General features: G+C 33.8%; 1 protein-coding gene across 19 annotated transcripts in view; it reads left to right on the plus strand.

Moving 5' to 3' along the window:
- Window positions 1–24,313, plus strand: part of LOC145270654 (RIMS-binding protein 2-like) — a 1,565,000-nt gene that overhangs the window by 1,534,403 nt on the left and 6,284 nt on the right. For 12 of the 19 annotated variants that reach the window (XM_080126270.1, XM_080126275.1, XM_080126266.1 and 9 more), the window contains 4 exons: window positions 5,507–5,678; window positions 13,504–13,643; window positions 16,288–16,509; window positions 20,545–20,589. In XM_080126270.1, the coding sequence (XP_079982396.1) occupies window positions 5,507–5,678; window positions 13,504–13,643; window positions 16,288–16,509; window positions 20,545–20,589 (579 nt within the window). Of the gene's footprint in view, window positions 1–5,506; window positions 5,679–13,503; window positions 13,644–16,287; window positions 16,510–20,544; window positions 20,590–21,323; window positions 21,419–24,313 lie in introns of all 19 variants that reach the window. The other 7 variants (XM_080126267.1, XM_080126274.1, XM_080126277.1 and 4 more) reach the window with 4 other exon arrangements.

Below are 24,313 nucleotides of genomic sequence, written 5' to 3' on the forward strand. Positions count from 1 at the left end.
TCCCAATGGAAGATATCAACAGATACACACTCAAGAGTCAAAACAATGGAAAGAATATGCTGTTGTCCTAACCCTATTCATAAGATACCGGGTGTTGCAATCTCTAGCCTAGATTAACAAACATGGTCTCGCGATTTAGCAGTCGTCCTATACAACCGATATTTGATAAATTTATTAAAATTTGCTCCATATATATATATGGTATTTATTTGTACAAAAACATTTAAATAACATTTACAAATAACACATTTTTGTTCATACTAACATTCAGCGAGACATGATGGAGTATGCAAGTACCTCCACTGGATCATCTGTAAAAAATTAAACATCCAGTGTAGCAGCAAGTCCTGGGAACATCAACCTGAAAAAACAGTTGGAAATGATTTATATACCATACATTACGACCATGTAATCCCTACAGCCACCTACCTTGAAAATGCTGCTGTGAAACCTGACATAGTTATATGGAATAAGTCAGAGAGAGTTGCAACCTTGATTGAAGTGAGTGTTCCTAATGATGGCGGTCTTAACAGAGCTGAAAGAGAGAAACAGACCAAATACCAAGGTCTCATGTATGATATGAAAAAAAACTGGAATCTTAGGCAGATATCAGTCATACCAGCTGCCATAGGGCTTATAAAGAAGAATCTGAAGTTCTACCTAAATAATATTCCTGGTGAACCAAGTGCAAAAGAGATCCAGACAATTGCACTTAAGGGAACAACTAGGATACTAAAAAGAGCTCTCGGTTGGTTTCAATAAAAAGCAGGGAAATGTTGGCAGCTGGTTTGGCTGCCCCATAACCAGCATTTTGGCCCTCGGGACAAGATCAAAGTGTAGTATCTGTTCTTCAGATGCTGCACTTAAGATAATTTGTACCAGTCAATGGAGGGGAAACCCTCTATACTGGGACAATCGCCTGGGTAATACCTAGGAGGTCCACCCTCCCAGGCCTTGCCACCGGGCTTTCCGGTGGGGCAAGTTTATTGCTTGCTGCCTGAGGCGCCCTGACCGGGGAATGCCGACGGGGTTACTCAGGCAATTTTTAAAATTGCAGGAGTGCCCCTCCTTTGGGGGAGCCTGCGGGGTTCCCACTTTCCGGCCTTGTGCCACATTTTGCTGAGGTGGGCAGCAAATAAATATCAACCCTCTATACTGGGACAATTATTATTTTTGGTAACCAGAGTGCCCCCTTTTTGCCTACTTTTAGGGGAGCTGGTTTTTACCTCACATTAAAAACGGCCTTGTGCCTAATTTGCTCAGTGGGGGAGCAAATAAATACCATCTGTTCCGGCAGATGCTGCAAGCTATGACTAGCTATGACGAGCAAAGACCAGATATGGGGGCAACCCCACATGCCTGACCATTAACCAGCTCCCATTTCCCACCTCTCGGGAGCTGGTCCCCTTTTTCCCTTCCCCCTCCCTTCACTCCTCACATTAAAAATCGGCCTTGTGCCTAATTTGCTCGGTGGGGGAGCAAATAAATACAATCTGTTCTTCAGATGCCGCACTTCTATTTCTTGTTCTCTTTCGGTGGAGGAGAAATCCTTCACGACTGAGACAATTTTTATTTTTGTACCTTTTCTCCACGTTAAAAAACGACCCTGGTGTCTAACTCTGTCCCGTGGGGAGGCATAGTAAATAGGTACAATATTCAAAGGAAGAAAATGGAAAATAAATAAAATAAAATAAAACAAGACTTGAACGTCAATATTAAGTCGATAATGTCTTAAAGTGCAAGGGAAACAACTCTTATCAACTTCAAAATCAAATGCTAATAAATGAATAGGATAAATTAAAAAATATAAGACTTTGTTCAATGAGAAATTAGAGAGAAATCTTTATATAACCCTAACCCTAACCCTAAATTCAACTCTTTAGGTGATGCTAGAAATGATCTTCTTGAATTAAACTTCAAGCTAATATTAAGTCGTCGTGCTACCAGATTAGATTGTCTGAAGATATTGGCTTCCTGGGACGAAACGCACCTAACATTGATGTTTTTTTTTTTTCTACTTCCTTTTTCAAAATTTAATTATGTCCTGCAAAACCAAAAACAACAACCCACCTTTTCCCAAAAAAAGTTTTCTGAATAAATTTTGTCTGCTATACACAGTGTTTCAACTTAGTTACTTCCCCTTTTGCTTGTGTCACGTGACCCAACATGTCTGCCTCAACGTGTAACCTTATCGAAGTATTTTTACCCTTATCGCGACTGTTTTTTCAGATCAGGCTGTCCGAAGATATTGGCTTCCTGAGACGAAATGCACCTAACATTGATGCTTTTGTTTTTTTTTTTTTTTTGCAAAACCAAAAAGCAAAAAAAAACAACCCACCTTTTCCCCTTTTTCTCCTTCTTTCCATTTTCCCTTTCTCTTTCTATCACCCCCCCACCCACTTCCTGATTAGTTTCCTAACTTAAAATCTTCCAAGCATTAATACTGTAACCCTTTTCCCTCTTCCATTGCAAAACTCATTCATGTTCTGCAGGGCACGGAACAAAAACGATAAAATCCACTAAAAAACAACCAAACCAAACACGACCAACTAGCAATTAAAGATACAAAATGTTTGAAGAATAAAAACCTTCTACAAAATAATTGAATGCAACCTGGATTTAGCATTAAATAACCCAAAAAAGGTTGATATGCCGTAAAACCAATTAATTTTTTTCTTTTTATGCAAAAAATTTTTACTATCGACTTTTATTTAAAATATTTACCAAATTTTAACATTTTTTTTCTTTTTATTCAAAAAATTTTTAATATCGAATTTTATTTAAAATATTTACCAAATTTTAACATTTTTTTTTCTTTTTATTCAAAAAATTTTTAATATCGAATTTTATTTAAAATATTTACAAAATTTTAACATTTTTTTTCTTTTTATTCAAAAAATATTTGCTATCGACTTTTATTTAAAATATTTACAAAATTTTAACATTTTTTTTCTTTTTATTCAAAAAGTATTTGCTATCGACTTTTATTTAAAATATTTACCAAATTTTAACATTTTTTTTCTTTTTATTCAAAAAATATTTACTATCGAATTTTATTTAAAATATTTACCAAATTTTAACATTTTTTTTTATTCAAAAAATATTTACTATCGAATTTTATTTAAAATATTTACCAAATTTTAACATTTTTTTCTTTTATTCAAAAAATATTTGCTATCGACTTTTATTTAAAATATTTACCAAATTTTAACATTTTTTTATTCAAAAAATTTTTACTATCAACTTTTATTTTAAATATTTACCAAATTTTAACATTTTTTTTATTCAAAAAATATTTGCTATCAACTTTTATTTAAAATATTTACCAAATTTTAACATTTTTTTTATTCAAAAAATTTTTACTATCAACTTTTATTTAAAATATTTGCCAAATTTTAACATTTTTTTTATTCAAAAAATTTTTACTATCGACTTTTATTTAAAATATTTACCAAATTTTAACATTTTTTTATTCAAAAAATTTTTACTATCAACTTTTATTTTAAATATTTACCAAATTTTAACATTTTTTTATTCAAATAATTTTTACTATCAACTTTTATTTAAAATATTTACCAAATTTTAACATTTTTTTTATTCAAAAAATTTTTACTATCAACTTTTATTTAAAATATTTGCCAAATTTTAACATTTTTTTTATTCAAAAAATTTTTACTATCGACTTTTATTTAAAATATTTACCAAATTTTAACATTTTTTTATTCAAAAAATTTTTACTATCAACTTTTATTTTAAATATTTACCAAATTTTAACATTTTTTTATTCAAAAAATTTTTACTATCAACTTTTATTTTAAATATTTACCAAATTTTAACATTTTTTTTATTCAAAAAATATTTGCTATCAACTTTTATTTAAAATATTTACCAAATTTTAACATTTTTTTTATTCAAAAAATTTTTACTATCAACTTTTATTTAAAATATTTGCCAAATTTTAACATTTTTTTTATTCAAAAAATTTTTACTATCGACTTTTATTTAAAATATTTACCAAATTTTAACATTTTTTTATTCAAAAAATTTTTACTATCAACTTTTATTTTAAATATTTACCAAATTTTAACATTTTTTTATTCAAAAAATTTTTACTATCAACTTTTATTTAAAATATTTGCCAAATTTTAACATTTTTTTTTATTCAAAAAATTTTTACTATCGACTTTTATTTATAAATATTTACCAAATTTTAACATTTTTTTATTCAAAAAATTTTTACTATCAACTTTTATTTAAAATATTTACCAAATTTTAACATTTTTTTTTTATTCAAAAAATATTTACTATCGACTTTTATTTAAAATATTTACCAAATTTTAACATTTTTTTATTCAAAAAATTTTTACTATCAACTTTTATTTAAAATATTTGCCAAATTTTAACATTTTTTTTTATTCAAAAAATTTTTACTATCGACTTTTATTTAAAATATTTACCAAATTTTAACATTTTTTTATTCAAAAAATTTTTACTATCGACTTTTATTTAAAATATTTACCAAATTTTAACATTTTTTTTTTCAAAAAATTTTTACTATCAACTTTTATTTAAAATATTTGCCAAATTTTAACATTTTTTTTTTATTCAAAAAATTTTTACTATCGACTTTTATTTAAAATATTTACCAAATTTTAACATTTTTTTATTCAAAAAATTTTTACTATCAACTTTTATTTAAAATATTTGCCAAATTTTAACATTTTTTTTTTATTCAAAAAATTTTTACTATCGACTTTTATTTAAAATATTTACCAAATTTTAACATTTTTTTATTCAAAAAATTTTTACTATCAACTTTTATTTAAAATATTTGCCAAATTTTAACATTTTTTTTTTATTCAAAAAATTTTTACTATCGACTTTTATTTAAAATATTTACCAAATTTTAACATTTTTTTTATTAAAAAAATATTTACTATCAACTTTTATTTAAAATATTTACCAAATTTTAACATTTTTTTTATTCAAAAAATATTTACTATCGAATTTTATTTAAAATATTTACCAAATTTTAACATTTTTTTTTATTCAAAAAATTTTTACTATCGACTTTTATTTAAAATATTTACCAAATTTTAACATTTTTTTTATTAAAAAAATATTTACTATCAACTTTTATTTAAAATATTTACCAAATTTTAACATTTTTTTTATTCAAAAAATATTTACTATCGAATTTTATTTAAAATATTTACCAAATTTTAACATTTTTTTATTCAAAAAATTTTTATTTAAAATATTTACCAAATTTTAACATTTTTTTTATTCAAAAAATTTTTACTATCAACTTTTATTTAAAATATTTACCAAATTTTAACATTTTTTTTTATTCAAAAAATTTTTACTATCGACTTTTATTTAAAATATTTACCAAATGTTAACATTTTTTTTTATTCAAAAAATTTTTACTATCAACTTTTATTTTAAATATTTACCAAATTTTAACATTTTTTTTTTCTTTCCACCCAACTTGTATTCATTGCAGATATTTGGTGATTGTGATTCCGATGGTTTTTACAAAGGAGAATGTAATGGGCAAGTCGGGTATGTCCCATGCAATATGGTCACAGAGGTTAAAGTCGATGATCCTGATGTGGTACAACAACTGCTAAAAGAATCTAGCAGTACGTCCAGCGGAGACAGCAGCAGTACTCCTGGTGAGTAATTGATCCAAACCAAATACTCGTATGAACAGTAATAGTGGAACTTGATTATTTAAGAAGATTTGAACATGAATATGCTATAGTCATCCGGGAAGCAGCCCCATGGTATTGTGTTCCAGAGTCGGTTGTTAGGTGTTGCTGAACTAAAACTCATCAGAGCCATTTTTTCTAGTTCTCACATAGTGCTCAACACTACTTGTTTATCAAAACGAATAAATGTTTTAAATAAATTTGAATTTAACTTTAAGTATTTCAATGGCTTGTAGTCGTTTTTAATCACAAAGTCTACATCCTGGAGGTAGTAATTTAGTTTCTAGATGGCATACATAATTGCAAAAGCCTCCTTTTCAATCACTGATCTAAACTAAATACTTGTATGGAATTGATTATTTAAGAGGACGGCTCAACAGGAATTTACATTAGATTTGAACATGAGTATGGTATAGTCATCCGGGAAGCAGCCCCATGGTATTGTGTTCCAGAGTTGGATCGTTCTAGGATAGAAACTCTGCTCATGGAATTTTTGTTTAGTTTTAGGCACAGATAGAGTGGGGGAATTTGTTGACAGTGGTTTTAGCTAGACTGGTATTTATTGTGAATGTTTTGCAGGGGGGGGGTACCATAGATTGAAGCTCAATCAAGCACTTGCCATAAAATTAGTTTTAGGGAGTGATAGAGTGGGGGGGAGTAATGTTGGAATTAAAAAAAAAAATTTTTTTATTTTATTTTCACCCCAAACAAGGCATAGTGCACTCGTGACACGGTTCTAAAATCTCTCATTGTCACCCCTGGGGAATTAGCATCTTCAGTTTAATTTCGTTTTTTTTTTCTTGAAATATCGTAGAGTATACCCTCTATGATCATATATTTTGCCAATCGTCCGGCCTCTGTCTGTAATCTAATTTTTTGTATGTCATTGTCCGATTGAGCCCTTCTGATTTCTTCGGTTCAATGGCAACGAATTCCTTGCTTTCAGTGCTCCAGGATCCGAGACAACAGGTCAGCGCACGTGTCATCATTTCCCTCCAAGTATTCAATCTGACAGTGATATCCACTGAGCTTTAGAACCCACTGTTGAATTTTCTTACTATTTCAACACAGACCGAAAACTGAAAAAGTACAATTTTACTTATTATGGACTGTTCCGTTGTATCACAGTTCTTAAGTGTTGCTAGACTAAAACTCTTCAGCGCCAACTAGCGAATTTGCAACCAATTGGTTCAATGGGGGTCCCTAATGGCAACGAATTCCTTGCTTTCAATGCTCCAGTGAGACTACAGGGTGGTCAAAAAGTCAGGTAACATGTTAAAGGTAGAAAAAACAATATGATCCATTATAATCTCTATTCGTTTAATATTATTTGTTTAAATATTTGAGTGTAATATATAAACTTACCCCTCCTGATTTCTGGCTTTGGGGCTATGTAAAGGATAGCGTTTATGGCAAGAAGCCTGATACAATAGCGTCTTTAAAGTTATTTATTGAAGAGGAGATTGCGCGGATATCAGCTGACATGATTACACGTGTTACACAATCAGTGGTTAATCGCTTCCAGCGATTGATAGAGAGAAATGGACGACAATTAACAAAATAAACATATTTCATGTTTGTTTCATTTTATATTTCAATGTATGGTACTTAAATATACGTGTATTGCTAATATCGTTTTTCTTTTAAATGTTACCTGACTTTTTGACCACCCTGTAGATCATTGACGCCAAGTTCCAGCTTAACCGATTTTGATCGTCTCAGGATCCTAGACAACAGGTCCGCACACTTGTTATCATTTCCCTCCAAGTATTCAATCTGACAGTGATATCCACTGAGCTTTAGAACCCACTGTTGAATTTTCTTACTATTTCAACACAGACCGAAAACTGAAAAAGTACAATTTTACTTATTATGGACTGTTCCGTTGTATCACAGTTCTTAAGTGTTGCTAGACTAAAACTCTTCAGCGCCAACTAGCGAATTTGCAACCAATTGGTTCAATGGGGGTCCCTAATGGCAACGAATTCCTTGCTTTCAATGCTCCAGTGAGACTACAGGGTGGTCAAAAAGTCAGGTAACATGTTAAAGGTAGAAAAAACAATATGATCCATTATAATCTCTATTCGTTTAATATTATTTGTTTAAATATTTGAGTGTAATATATAAACTTACCCCTCCTGATTTCTGGCTTTGGGGCTATGTAAAGGATAGCGTTTATGGCAAGAAGCCTGATACAATAGCGTCTTTAAAGTTATTTATTGAAGAGGAGATTGCGCGGATATCAGCTGACATGATTACACGTGTTACACAATCAGTGGTTAATCGCTTCCAGCGATTGATAGAGAGAAATGGACGACAATTAACAAAATAAACATATTTCATGTTTGTTTCATTTTATATTTCAATGTATGGTACTTAAATATACGTGTATTGCTAATATCGTTTTTCTTTTAAATGTTACCTGACTTTTTGACCACCCTGTAGATCATTGACGCCAAGTTCCAGCTTAACCGATTTTGATCGTCTCAGGATCCTAGACAACAGGTCCGCACACTTGTTATCATTTCCCTCCAAGTATTCAATCTGACAGTGATATCCACTGAGCTTTAGAACCCACTGTTGAATTTTCTTACTATTTCAACACAGACCGAAAACTGAAAAAGTACAATTTTACTTATTATGGACTGTTCCGTTGTATCACAGTTCTTAAGTGTTGCTAGACTAAAACTCTTCAGCGCCAACTAGCGAATTTGCAACCAGCTATTCGATTGTCGACACTTCTACTGAGTCATGCAATCAGTGCTAAGTATCCAAAAACAGACTGTTCCGCTGTATCACGGTTGTTAGGTGTTGCTGAACTAAAACTCATCAGAGCCATTTTTTTCTAGTTCTCACGTAGTGCTCAACACTACTTGTTTATCAAAACGAATAAATGTTTTAAACAAATTTGAATTTAACTTTAAGTATTTCAATGGCTTGTAGTCGTTTTTAATCACAAAGTCTGCACACTGGAGGCAGTAATTTAGTTACTAGATGGCATACATAATTGCAAAAGCCTCCTTTTCAATCACTGATCTAAACTAAATACTTGTATGGAATTGATTATTTAAGAGGACGGCTCAACAGGAACTTACATTAGATTTGAACATGAGTATGGTATAGTCATCCGGGAAGCAGCTCCATGATATTGTGTTCCACAGTCGGATAGTTCTAGGATAGAAACTCTGCTCATGGAATTTTTGTTTAGTTTTAGGCACAGAAAGAGTGGGGGAATTTGTTGACAGTGGTTTTAGCTAGACTGGTGTTTATTGTGAATGTTTTGCAGGGGGGGGGTGTACCATAGATTGAAGCTCAGTCAAGCACTTGCCATAAAATTAATTATAAAGCAGAGATTTTTTTTTTTTACACAGTGATCACCACTTATCAAGGCCCGGAAGCCACTCAGGGATAAGGGTTATTGCAAGTACATTACGTTAGTGTGGAGATTTGATGCAGTGTTTAATTAAGGGGGCGGTTCATTAGGAATTTGTTAACATTGGACTTGAAGACATCCAAGTTGTAGTCCGGAGGGAAGCAGGCAGACGGAACAGAGTTCCACAGGCGTGCAGTTCTAAGAAAGAAGCTTTGTTCATGGAATCCGCGTTTTGATTTAGGCACAGATATAGAGTGGGGGAAATTTTTCGGCAGTGGATTCAGCTAGACGGGTGTTTTTCGTGAAAGATTGGCGAGGGGGGACCAGAGATTGGAGTTTGGAGTTCAGACGAGCATCTTTTTTTTTTTTAAATCTTTCAGTGAATTATTATGTCAATATTTAAATATTAATACAATATTATTGTTGTATCCAAAAGTGATCACCTCCTACAAATATTTATTTACTGTTCTCATCTTAGGTGTTATTTTCTTAACATTTCAACCGATGTTACCTCCGACCTTCTTGGCGAGGGGGGACCAGAGATTGGAGTTCAGACGAGCACCTGCCATGGAAATAACGACTCGCATTGTCTAAAGGAAGCAGGAAGGCGAAAAGATCCTTCGCCACTAGATTGCATAGACGGTTTTGTACCCTGTCATGGTATGAAAGAATGTGGCAATAGTACTCTATATATTTTAATAGACTTTATTGACGCAAATCTACATGTGTTATTGGTCGATAAAAATTTTAGAGGCATCGTTATTTTTAAGTGTAATTTAAAAATAACGCAGGCTTAAAAAAGTAAATGTATTTATTTTATTTGAAATTTTATAACAAATAACACTCTATAACAGGCACGAGGGGGAAAACGAACGAACACATATCCAACGCAATGGGGAAAACCCTAGAGGAAGCGGTCCTGGATATGACCTAAAACTATATCCGATGGCAAGGCCCCACCTTGCGGGCTTTGGGAAGTGTGGAGCCACCCTTTAATTGCCATTGCTCCCAGGCCCACTCTGACCCGGAGTGGTAGTACCTGTTAGGGTCCCAACTATGGGTTAAATAGAATCCGACTTAAAAAAACAAATATACTCCATTAAAAATCGTTCCTCAAAATGACTAGATTCGGCATTAAATAACCTGAAAAAGGTTGATATGCCGTAAAACAAAAACACCCAACCAACCTAGAGGAAGATCTTCAGTCTGTCGTGGAATAGGGTCTAAAATGGATGGTAACGTTCAATGCTGCCAAGACTAAGCTCGTTTTCTTTAATAATCACAAGAAACCTTACCAACCACCAATAGCTATGGCTAAAGATACATTACCTGAAAGTACTACATTCAGACTCCTCGACTATGAGCTGGAACAGATACATTGAGAGTATTGCAAAGGCTGCTGCAAAGAAGGTGGGCTCTCTCTACCGTGCTAGAAAGTTGCCTGAAAGTATCCTTTACCTTTACAAGGCAACCCATTCGCCTATGTATGGAGTATTGTTGTCACATTTGGGCTGGTGCATCTGCTACTAGTCTCTCACTCCTGGACAGAGAGTCGCCAACCTGATAGGTCCCAAACTGTCATCGACGAAATGTTGCATCCTCAGCTTGTTTTACAAGTATTTTAATAATGGATGCTCCGACGAACTACAAACTCTTGTACCCCTTCGACGTAAATACCCCCCCCCCGACACACCCGACAAGCAGCAAAATCCCACCCCTACACAGTAGAGATCCCTAGATGTAAGAAGGCCTGCTACTCTAAAAGGCTCCCCCCAGAACTCCTCAACTTTGGAATTCCCTTCCAGGTTCCTGCTTCCCCAACTGTACTGACATGCAGAAGTTATAGTGCAATGTGAACAGACATCTTGCTGCTCAACTCCCTACCTAGTATCCCTGCAACTTATGTCCCTGATAGTAGCCTCCTACATCAAAATGGCACTGTGCCTTATTTGGGGTGAAAATGTAATTTTAAAAAGTATATATCTACAATTATATGAATGCAACTTTGTCTGTGTGTGTGTGTGAGTTCGTTCGTTATAGACTCAAAAACGACGGGGCCGATTTTTATGAAATTTCACACAAAGATACTTGGTGTGCCTTGCAGTGTTTTAAGGTTTTGGTATCAAAATGTTTCCAACAAGTATCAGCAACAGTACTGGCTATGTATTATTGTACAAATGAAAATGACCGGACATTTTTCCAGGTCATTGCTTAGCAACAAGCCAGACATCGATATTTATGTTATGGAAGTGTTCGTACTACTACTTCACACTTCACATCGCACACACACACACACACAACCATTACAGCGTATTTTCTCTTTCTTTCTTTTTTATTTTGGACGACATAACTTCTTAATGTTGTTCTGTTAATTTGAAAAAATAGTTCTTCCATTTTTTTCATTTACTTGACTTTAATTAACACTTTAAATAACATTTTATTCATACAAATACAAATTCATTACTCATTAAAAAAAAATAATCATAACAACAATAAACCCACATTGCTTAGGATTAAAATTCAAGACATTTCATGCAAATGTAATATGCACAAACTGCAGCACAATATCTGAGGTGTGTTATAGGCATATTACCTTTCCACTTCCTCAATAATCGTAGATTCCTATATGTTTTCTGCTGAGAGTTTACTGCCAAAATCGGTTAAAATCAATGGAAGTAGTAAAATCTCTTCTCTTTATATAATTCCTTCTACTCCCATCACCACTTACACCATTGCGGGATCGTTCACAAGGGACAGTTATGAAGAAACACCGGTTTCAGTTATCTGTACTTCGTAGTTGCTTAAAAAACTTGGAATTAATTTTTACCATACGTTTCTGGTTTATGCTTCCTATTGGGTGAAACGCACCACGAAATTAACCAATAGCGACATTCCCACAAACATTAATTCTTATCCCACGCTTAATTTTACGTTGCTTGATTATTATTTTTTCCCCAACATTTTTACAATAAAAAAAAATTCTTTCCATTTCTTTTTTTTATAAAATTAACATTTAAAACATCATTTCCGTTTTATTCAATGTTTTGTAGTTGCTTAAAAAACTGGAATGGAATTTTAACGTTCCGTTTCTTTCTATGCTTTCTACTTGGTGAAGCATACCATGGACTTAACCGAAATGAACGGGTTATTTATGCTTTTTTCTTTCTTTTTTTTTTTGTTTTTCGCTGTGTTTTATTGTTTTTGTTTTTCCAAACATAATTTTTTACCCTTATTTTTGCTTTTTATTTTTCTGATTTCTTTTTTAAACCGGTTTGACATTTGTTTGCTGTTTTTTTTTTGTTTTGGTTTTTCCGATCTTTATAAAAAGTTTAACATCCCGTTTAGCTTGTCAATTTCTGACGTTTCATCCGCAGACGCGCGCCACATTTTAATTAAATGAACATACATATATGTATATACACCTATACGCATATATATACTAGCATGTCAACCTGACTTAGACAGAGTCATTCGTGTAACAGCACTACGCCGGAAATTAGGAAGTACCTTAGCTGACTATAACCAACATTTTTTGTGTGGTTTATTTTAATTTAAAGTTTGCCGCCTCTAAAAAACGTTTATTATTTTGTTTTATTATTCGTTTTGTAGTTGCTTAAAAAACTGGAATGGAATTTTAACGTTCCGTTTCTCTCTATGTTTTCTACTTGGTGAAACATACCATGGACTTAACCGAAACGAACGGGTTTTTTTTCTTTCTTTTTTTCGTTTTTGGCTGTGTTTTATTGTTTTTGTTTTTCCAAACACGTTCATAATTTTTTACCCTTATTTTTTGCTTTTTACATATATGTATATACACCTATACATATATATATATATATATATACTAGCATGTCAACTCGACTTAGACAGAGTCATTCGTGTAACAGCACTACGCCAGAAATTAGGAAGTACTTTAGCTGACTATAACCAACATATTTTTTGTGTGGTTTATTTTAATTTAAAGTTTGCCGCCTCTAAAAAACGTTTATTATTTTGTTTTATTATTCGTTTTGTAGTTGCTTAAAAAACTGGAATGGAATTTTAACGTTCCGTTTCTCTCTATGTTTTCTACTTGGTGAAACATACCATGGACTTAACCGAAACGAACGGGTTTTTTTCTTTCTTTTTTTCGTTTTTGGCTGTGTTTTATTGTTTTTGTTTTTCCAAACACGTTCATAATTTTTTACCCTTATTTTTTGCTTTTTATACACCTATACATATATATATATATATATATACTAGCATGTCAACTCGACTTAGACAGTGTAACAGCACTACGCCGGAAATTAGGAAGTATTTTAGCTGACTATAACCAACATATTTTTTTTTGTGGTTTATTTTAATTTAAAGTTTGCCGCCTCTAAAAAACGTTTATTATCGTTAATTTTATTTATTTTTTTTTTTTACCCATCCCAGCCAAAGAAAACTTTCCCTCCAACTCACTGTATATGAGTTCTGGCCTGCCTGTTGCCTCTGACCAGCTTGGTCCAGGGAAACACATGGTTGCACTTTATGACTATGACCCCCAGGAGCTTTCACCCAATGTCGATTCGGAAGTAAGTATAACATGAAATATTCACTTGTATAATAATCTCTAGACAAATTACAGGTGTTAACTCTATTTTTATTATTTTGGACTATTAGTCTCATCCTGATGAACATTGTCTGAAGATAGCGGTTTCAATCCCACCCAAAGCGTGCGTGCCAGAGGTAATTGGTCAAAAATGTGGTGAGACGACAACAACTACGGATGGCAGTGATGGCTGAGAATGCAATTAGGAGATTCGAAGTTCCTATCTGTCGCGGTTACCACCTGACGAAGGCCAGAGGAAGTTGGCCGAAACGTTGTGAACCAATAAAAAGATTAAAACAAAAAAAACAACAACTAATAAAGATGAGACTAATAGTCTGAAATAATAAAATTAGAATTAACATATAATGCTCATCTCAAAATAAATTCCAATTGAGGAATAATATATATAAATTACAGGTGCTTAAACGGCACTTCTACACTATCAGAACAAATTTTTGTAGTCGATAAATGGAGTTTTCAGATAAAAAACAATGGTTTCTACTGATATTTTTTGTCAATTCTAATAAATTACAATTTTAACTACCAAATTATGCAGTCGAAATTACCTGAATATTACTGAATTATTAAAAAAAAAAAAACTTTAATCGCGTTGGTGGTGATAAATTATGGCTCTTTTTTATGAAATAAATCGAAACAAAAAAAATTACCTCCCTTTCTAACTCTCCGGTGTCTTGCATAAGCAAATACGATCATTTTACTCAAATTATATTTCTATTTTCTTTAATAAATAATTTTCTACCTTATCGATTTTCCTAATTTTTGGATATAATCATCTTAAAATACGGAGAATACATAGATGTCTCTGTGTCCGGGGAGGGGGAGACAACTCTTGTTTACTAAAAGGTTCATTCTTTAATAAATGATTTTTTATCTCATGGATTTTCGTAATTTTTGGATATAGTCATCTTAAGAATACAAGGAATACAAAGATTCTATTGTTTTCACGTGAAATTCAGTTTTACAATTTCCAAAATTTTGTTTTGATACTGTAGAAGCGCCGCTTATGCAGATAAGATACTGTGCTGAAATAATGTTATTATTTAGAAAGCCATTCTTAACTGAGAAGTGTTTTGTTACTATTTTGTACTTTCACCTAACAATTTAATAAACAAACGATACTGTAAAGTTTGAAATGTACTTGGTATATATTTTCAATGTGATGCGTAAAGAAATATGGTTGGTTGGTTGGTTGTTTTTGTTTTACGGCATATCAACCCTTTTCGGGTTATTTAATGCCGAATCCAAAGATTTTGAAGAAAAATCTTTTTAATAGAATATATTTGTTTTCACGTAGGTTTCTATTTAACCCATAGTTGGGACCCTAGCAGGTACTACCACTCCGGGTCAGAGTGGACCTGGGAGCAATAGTAATTAAAAGGTGGCTCCACACTCCCCAAAGCCCACAAGCTGGATATGGTTTAAGGTCATATCCAGGACCCCCATTGGGGGACTTTTACCCTCTGCAGGGGGCAGTCGACGTATTCTAATGCCCCACCGTAAAGAATTTGATAGGACAATATGCAATAACTTTTAATTGGTCCATATACAGTAGTATCAGTTTGACGCTTCTACACTATTGGGACGAAATTTGGGAAATTGTAATATTGTACGCTGTAGTTGTGTATATGTGTAAAACCATAATATACACTGGAGATATGATCACCAAAAAATAATTCAATTTCATATAAGAACCTAATTACACCTGCACTATAAACTCTCTTGATATAATTAGGTCCTTATTTAAAATTTAACCTAATTAAAAAAAAAAAAACAGAAAAATCGGCGCTTCTACACTATTGGGACGAAATTTTGGAAATCGTAATACTGTACGCTATAGTTGTGTAAAACTATAATATACACTGGAGATATGATCACCAAAAAATAATTCCATTTCATATAAGAACCTAATTACACCTACACTATAAACTGTCTTGATATAATTAGGTCCTTATTTAAAATTTAACCTAATTAAAAAATTAAAAAAAAAAACAGAAAAATCGGCGCTTCCACACTATTGGGACAAAATTTCGGAAATGGTAAAACTGAATTTCACATGACAACAATGGTATCTACATATTCCTCGTATTTTTCAGATGATTATATCCAAACATTATGAAAAATTTTTTATCAAAGAAAATAAAAAATAGAATTTTATGAAAATGATCATAAAACACAGGAGAGTTCAAAAGTGAGGTAATTTTCCGTTTTGATTTAAACAAGATTGCGACAATTTTTCATCTGCTAACACAATTAAAGTCGTTTGTTTTTAAATAATTCAGTAATATTCAGGTAATTTCGGCTGCATAATTTGGAAGCTATCGTTATAATTTATTAGAATTGACTAAAAAATAAGTAGAAGCCATTGTTTTTTTGTTTTTTTTGTTTTTTTTTCATCTGAAAACTCGATTTAGTGACTAAAAGATTTCGTTCTGATAGTGTAGAAGCGTCATTACTTTTAGTCAATTCATGTCATGCTTCAAAACGCACATTCAAACATAAAAAATAAATGCGTAAACATTACCAATTCTTTTAATAATACAAAACAATTTTGCTTCAACTATGTATTGGCGTTAAATTTTTTTTTCTTTTTTTTATTCTGTCACCAGGCGGAGCTCGCATTCAAGATGGGTGACCAAGTGATTATCTACGGGGATATGGATGACGATGGATTTTTCATTGGGGAGGTCAAAGGCAAAAAAGGGCTGGTACCTTCTAATTTCATTCGTGAAGCTGACACGCCAGACGAGGAAATTGAAAGGGCCAGCGTGACGCAAAGCCAGTCGAGGGACTCTATACCATCACCGAATATTGATGAGGAAGTTAGTCGGGTATGTGAAAGCTTTATAATGAATAAAAACAAACATGGTGGGGGTACAGTGATACTGACGGTCAGTATGCAAGTCTCTACTGGGGAGGCTCCATATTTTGACAAGCTTTTGGGTTTGACCTTTACTCCTGATCTGAAATGGAACATGTACATCAGGTCTGTTGCCAAGGATGCTGGGAAAATGGTGGGATCCTTCTACCGCTCCAGAAAATATCTCACTACTGATGCCATTCTCTATCTGTATAAAAGCCAAGTACGTCCAAGGATAGAGTACTGCTGCCACATCTGGGCAGGAGCTGCAAAAAACAGCCTATCCTGCCTTGACAGAGTACAAAATAGGCTTCGTAGCTTAGTGGGGGATGCACTTTCCTCTTCTCTGCAGCCTATCTCCCACAGAAGAGACGTAGCGAGCCTGTCTTTGTTTTATTGTTACTTCCATAGCAAGTGCTCGTCTGAGCTCCAATCTCTCGTCCCCCCTCACCAATCTTTCAGGAAAAACACTCGTCTAGCTGAAACCACTGTCAATAATTTTTCCCTCTCTTTATCTATGCCTAAATCCAAACGTAGATTCCATGAGCAGAGTTTCTTTCTCAGAAATGCACGACTGTGGAACTCTTCCATTTGCCTGTTTCCCACCTGACTACAACTTGGATGTCTTCAAGTCCAACATAAACAAATTCCTGACAAACCGCCCTCTTAAGTAAGACACTCTATCAAACCACCAATACTAATGATTACTACAATACTATCTCATTGATTACTGTACATGCAATAACCCTTATCCCTGAGTGGCCTCCGGGCCTTGATAAGTGGTGTCCTCCATGTAAAAAAACAAAAATTAAAAAAACTCGGTTGTCTCAGTTAAAATAAAAACAAAACGTAATAAGTCCTCAGATATACTTCTACATTGTACAGTATATCGATGCTCTATATTTGACTGAGATAGCTTCCATACATTTCTATCAGATATTCCTCTGTGCTCCATGTTTAAAATGAACGTGTCCTCTATAGTATCAGACCTGATTGAATGGTTAATTGTCAATGTAGATCACTTCATACCATCTAAAAAATGCAAAAACCTAACAGCCAGCCATCGTTCTCTCCAGAATGTGCGGCTGCCATTGCGCACAGAAACCACTCTTTCCACTGCTTGCATCAAAATAGATGAACTGGAACTAAAGCCGCCTTTAGGACTGCCAGCAATGAATGCGAGAAAGTTGTATTCTCAGTCTGTCAAGTCCAAAGTAGCTGAGCAGCAGCTTGGTTCCCACCAGTTTTGGCAAATAACAAACAAGGTCCTGAATCAAAGCATGTCCTCTATCCCAACCATCATCAATGGACCTGAGATGATCTTATCAGCATTTGACAAAGCCAAACTCTTTGCCAGGAACTTTGCAGCAAATTCTACCTTACCCGATTAGACCTGCCTCCCCCCCTCTCCTATATTTCCTCTTGTGTTTGAAAACACATTATGCGACAAACAAATAACTGTGCATGATGTTGCGAAGCTTATCAAAAATCTTGATCCCAGTAAAGCAACTGGCCTCGACGGCATTCCTATTATAGTACTCAAAAAGCTCCAACCAGAACTAGCCCCCATACTTACAAAGCTGTTTAAATGTTGTCTTAAGGAGAAATGCTTGCCAACACCTTGGAAAACCTCATCAGTCTGCCCCATATTTAAACGTTCAGGGGTATCGGTCATCTCCCTCTCAGTACAGACCAATCACTCTCCTGTGCGTCATAAGTAACTTACTGGAATCTGCGTTAGAGAAATGGTCAACCACCTCAACAGAAACAACCTACTCTGTGGCGTTCAACATGGTTTTTGTTCTACTAGACCTACAGCTGGTCTACTAACAGTAATACCTCATTGGATTTGCGAATCTCTCGACAAAGGCTTCCTTTCTAGGGCAATTGCTCTTGGCATATGAAAGGCCTTTGATAAGGTTTGGCATAAAGACCTACTTCACAAGATTTCCAGCTACGGTATAACTAGAAATGTCTTCTCAAGTATTAAATCATTTCTCTTTGATAGGTTTATAAGAGTAATGGTTGATGGGCAGAAATAAGAAGCTCACAGTATTAATGCTGTCATTCCTCGGGGTTCCATCCTCGGCCCAACTCTCTTCCTGATTTTCATCATCAATCTCTCAAATCACGTCCTTAAATCATTCGTAGACATTAATGCAGGTGACACTACCATCTATGGCAGCACTTCAAAGGCTGGAAATGGCCAAGATCTCTCTGATTCTCTCTCCTCTGATCTTGGCCATGTGGTGCAATGGGGGAGGGTGGTTGGTTAATTTTAGTGCATCTAAAACCAAGCCTCTCTGTTTCCATTATAATATCTCTGATCCACATCTGGCCCCTACATAAATTAACAACTCTCGCCTTGAGGACGCTCCATGTTTAGACAAGCTCCTTGGTCTGACCTTCACTCCTGATCTGAAATGGAGCATATGCGAAAAAGGTAGGCTCTCTCTACCGTGCTAGAAAACTACTGACACCTGAAAGTATCCTGTACCTCTATAAGGCCACCATTAGCCCATGTATGGAGTATTGTTGTCACATTTTGGGCTGGTGCATCTGCTACTAGTCTCTCGCTCCTAGACAAGGTTCAAAAAAGAGTCGCCAATCTGATAGGCCCTGAACTGGCATCTAAGCTTCAGCCTCTGTCCCATCGACAAAACGTTGCATCCCTCTGCCTGTTCTACAAGTATTTTAATGGTGAATGCTCTGACGAACTGCAGACACTTGTTCCCCCACGACGTAGACACCCTCGACAAACCCGACAGGCAGCTAAATCCCACCCCCACACTGTAGAGATCCCTAGATGTAAAAGATCTTTCTAATCTAGTAGTTTCTTCCCCAGAACCGCTAGACTCTGGAATTCCATTCCAGGTTCCTGCTTCCCTAACTGTACTGACATGCAGAAGTTCAAGTGCAAGGTGGACCGACATCTTGTTGCCCAAATCCCAACATAGTGCCCCAGTAGTTGCTGCCCCTGATAGTAGCCCCCTACACCAAAGTGGCAATGTGCCTTGTTTGGGGTGAAAATGTAATACAAAAAAAAAAAAAATATGCATCAAATCTGTTGCCAAGGTCGCTGGAAAAATAGTAAGATCATTCTACTGCTCCAGTAGATATCTCACTGCTCATGCAATTTTTTACCTGTATAAGAGCCAAGTACGTCCTAGGATGGAGTACTGTTGCCACATCTGGGTAGAAGCTGCTCAGAGCAACCTGTCCCCCACTCTTTATCCGTGCCTAAACCTAAACGTGAATTCCACCTGCTCGCCTCTAGAACTCTATTCCACAGGTCTGCTTTCCAGCTGGCTGCAATACTGTTGTCTTCAAGTCCAATGTAAACAAGTTTTTGTTGAACCGTCTTCGTAAATAATTTGATTATACCAAATTTCCACCAGAAATGATTACTACGCTACTGTCCCAATGACTACAATGCACACAGTAACCCTTATCCTCGAGTGGCCTCCAAGCCTTGATATATGGTAACCCCTTTATATATATATATATAAATAAAAAAAGAATTGATTTACTTTTTTTTCTTTTCAACATCATTACAGTAAAAAAAAATTTTTGTCGACTTTATTTGAGGAGAACCTAAATTTCAAATTGAACTGTATTTTATGTCTACTGTTTGATATTTTTGGTAGAATGTTTGGTGTGATACTTTTAAATGCTCTTGGTAGAATGTCTGAAAGCGTTTTTTAGAAGGTTGGATATGATATTTGATAGAACCGATTTTTATAGACTAACTTAACTGTGTGTGACATGTTCATATTAAAACTTTTATCTTTCTATGTTTCTCTACCTTTCTCTCCTTCTTGGTTTTCCCACATCTTTTCTCCTCACACCTCTGCCCATTCCTCTTTCTTCTTTTAAAGTACTGAAAGTTATTTATCTCTCCTTTATGTAATAGAATAACATTAGAAATGACTGTCAAACCGACCCTCTCTGATGAAACCTGGCCCCGTTCACCCCCAAAGAATGAATAATTATTTTTTAATTTTAGATATTAATTATCCAGGGCAATGCCGATCAAGAAAATACCAACTTTGTGAGTGTTTGTTTTGTAGTTTTTGGTTTTTTTTTTTTACTTTAAACTAGACATGCGAACACACATACACACAGACAACTACTCAACTGATTTTTTTTTATAAAAGTAGAATTTTTTTATTGTTTGTGTAAAATGTTTGATATTTTTAGTAGAATGTTAAACCGTTTATAGACTGCTTGATGGAATATTTTTTAATAGAATAGAATGCTTGATATTTTTTAGTAGAATGTTTTGATGGAATGTTTAAAAAAATTTATAGAATGTTTTTATGAAATGTTTTTTCAAAATGATTTTATGGAATGTTTTTAATAGAATGGAATGTTTTTTAATAGAATAAAATCTGTTAGAATGTGTGATAGAATGTTTGCTTTTTGTAGAACGTTTAATAGAATGTTTGAAATTGATTTTCAGAAGAATGTTTGATGGAATGTTTAAAAATGATTTTCGGAAGAATGTTTGATGGAATGGATTTTACAGACCGGTAGAAAGGTTTCTGATACATTTTTGTTGTAGAATGTTTGCTAGAATATTTTTTCCTAGATTTAACGACTTCTCTTGTCTTTATTTGTATTTTTGTTTCTTTGTTTCTTTTTTATTCTTTTTGTGTTGTCTTGTTTTTGCTATTTTTTAAATATTTTTGCTGTATTATTTGAATTGTTCAATAAATGTAACCTTTATGTCCTTCGAGCGACCACAGCCGCTTAATTGAGGATTTTTGTCTGCTGTTGCTTAAGGGCTCCAGTGTCTTTTCGTCTAGGCGCCAATTCGACCCACAAGACCAAAGGACTTGAATTTCTTTCCACCAAATCGTCTCACCAAGACCTGAATAGTGAGTGCCGAGTGCACGATGATACTAACAAAATAAACAAAAAAAAAATGCTTCACTTTTTTTTTTTTTGCCTTTAACCACTCCTCTCACATAAATTAATGCTTTAAAAAAAATGGAAAAACATCTCCATCTTTGGGCCAATGCATATCAGGCAATTTTAACCATTACATAGTTCATCTCTCTATACACGCATGCGCACACACACACTAGTGATGGGACCATCCCAATATTTTTCCCAATTCTGATACAAGTATTGATTCCATACTAAATTTCCGATTCTGCTACAATTACCTCGTGGTCCAATTAAAACAGAAATATTTCTACTTTAAAAAAAGAAAGAAATTGAATCGAATTTTTTGCTCTTTTAATAAAATATTTTCGTTTATCCAATGTTATATATATATATATATATATATATATATATATGGATTCAGATGTGCTAAAAAGTCAAAACTAATGAAGAAAACGAGGTTGTTAAATAGTGCTCAATAAAAAGAGCGGAATATTTCTTTTATTAGGGGTAAACAGTTACTTATGGTCACTACAAATAGCCATCTGTTTCAGTCACAGAGAGGTCGCCTGATGAAGTCTCTGTGACTGAAACAGATGGCTATTTGTAGCGACCATATGTAACTGTTTACCCCTAATAAAAGAAATATATATATATATACCTCATTTACTCACATAAAATTAATATACGAAAGTATAAATCTATGCGTAAACTTCAAGTATTTACTTCAAAAGTGCTTAATACGTAGGTAGAGCTAGTTAGTAAGTTATAAAATATATATGGCGATTAAGCTTAATCGCCATATATATTTTATAACTTATATATATCGAGAGAGAGAGAGAGACTTGTTTGTAATGTACTGAGTTTTACTGGATTCGTATAACTCAGTAAATTTTCATATACCAATAAGTTTTAAGCCAAAAAGAGATGACTTAAAAAGTAAGCTACAAAATTATCACATTTCATAATTGAGCATTCATATACTGTATAAACAAAACCAAGACTTCAAAAAAGGTGTTGATAGCAAATACCTGATTCTTTAGAAATATCTTAATATTTAACTGGGGACCAGAGATTGGAGTTCAGACGAGCACCTAACTATAAAGATGTTTTTGCACGCTCACCGTAAAAAAACACGTTAAATTTCTCAAGCATAAAGATACACTTGTGTGGGGGAGGGATCTATAGATTTTAGTTGTATTGGTAGTTTAAAATCAATATTTAATATTGAGGTTATTTTTTTTATTTTTGTAAAACTCAATCATGTTCTGCAAAGTCAAAAACGAGAAACAATCAAACCAAACATGAATAAATATTGGAAAATATAAAGAACTGGAAGCATAAAAACTCTTTCTAAAACTCAATCATGTTCTGCAAAGTAAAAAACAAAAACAATTTTACTTTCTACAAAACAACCAAACCAAACACTCTGAATAAATATTTCAAGATACAAAGAACTTGAAGCATAAAAACTTTTTCCTAAATTACTTGATTCGACATTAAATAATTTGAAAAGGGTTAATATGACGTAAAAAACAAAACCATCAAACCAAATAATCATGCATTTACCCAATGTAGATGTTTTCACACTGCTTTAAAATCACTTCCCCATGAATAATGTGCCTTTTTATTTTTTTTTTTAAATAGTCCAATCAATCAGTCACAAATTCATAGAATCACCATGTGTTTTGATGATGCGCAACTTGTTTTTATTTTATTTAAAAATTTTGATTTCAAAGTAGTATTTTTTTTTAGTTGCTTACACTAAATGGCTCTATGCCTTGTCAGGGGCGATTAAAACAAAAAGCACTATGACATTAATCGATTGTCGTACAGAAGAAATATTGTTACAACTTTATCAAGTGTAACAGATTATCGTGAGCTTTATCTAATGAGTCAGATACACCCAAAATGAAAATCTTATTTCTGATTGATTTTAATATTTAATCCTGATCGATATTTTATACTTTGTTATAACATTCAGAGTTGGACTATTTCAAATAATAAGGTGCTTCATTCATAGTGGGGATGATGTAGATAAACATTAATATTAGTTACAGGATGGAACGATAAAATTGTCGCATTAGAAAAGACCCGATTCCATTTCCATTTGATGAAAAGCGTTTTTTTTTTGCATCTACTAGTTGGCCAGTTACAAATCCCAAGAGCGATAGGAGCCTCCTATCAGGTCTGAAAGTGACACAATGTTCAACGAGCGAGATCGGAGATGTGGTCCTATGCAACTCATGTTCGCTACCAATCCAAGTTATGACAACAGGACCATTGCCAGCACCCTCAAAATGCAAATTCGGATGATTCAATGCTTGAGGGCACAGCTCAATGCATCGGATGCCCGCCCCCAATGGTTATGGCCTTTGGTGTGGCTTCAAGTGAGGGCCACATCATGCCACCTCACATCTTGGAAGTCGGCTTGAAAGTCAACACAAAAGTGTACCTGGATGTGTTGAAGAGTGTGATGATCCCCTGCTGCAATCAGGTGGCTGCTGGCAGACTCTGGATGTGGCTGAACTACTTCGTTTCATCATATGTCAAGAACATCACCAACCTGACCTCCCACAACACCAAAACCAACCTAATCGCCACCATCCGCCGAGTATTCACTGAACTCTTGCCAGCACTTATGGAAAAGGCATCCTCCCAGTTCTGGACCTGTATCAAAGTAGTGATTGAGGCCGAAGGCGGCTACATTGAATAAATGTCAGCTTTACTACATAATCAAGTTAACTGAATTGATTTTTTCAATAAAAGTTTTAAAATAAAGCTGTAGTGTTGTTTGCTTTAGAGCGACAATTTTATCGTTCCACCCTGTACAAGTTGATTCCAATTTAACCCTTTCTCCCAGAATTGAACCGCAACTGCTGAAT

Source organism: Euprymna scolopes, chromosome 46 (assembly GCF_053919585.1).
Source record: "Euprymna scolopes isolate OS-2025 chromosome 46, ASM5391958v1, whole genome shotgun sequence".
Lineage (NCBI taxonomy): Eukaryota > Metazoa > Mollusca > Cephalopoda > Sepiida > Sepiolidae > Euprymna > Euprymna scolopes.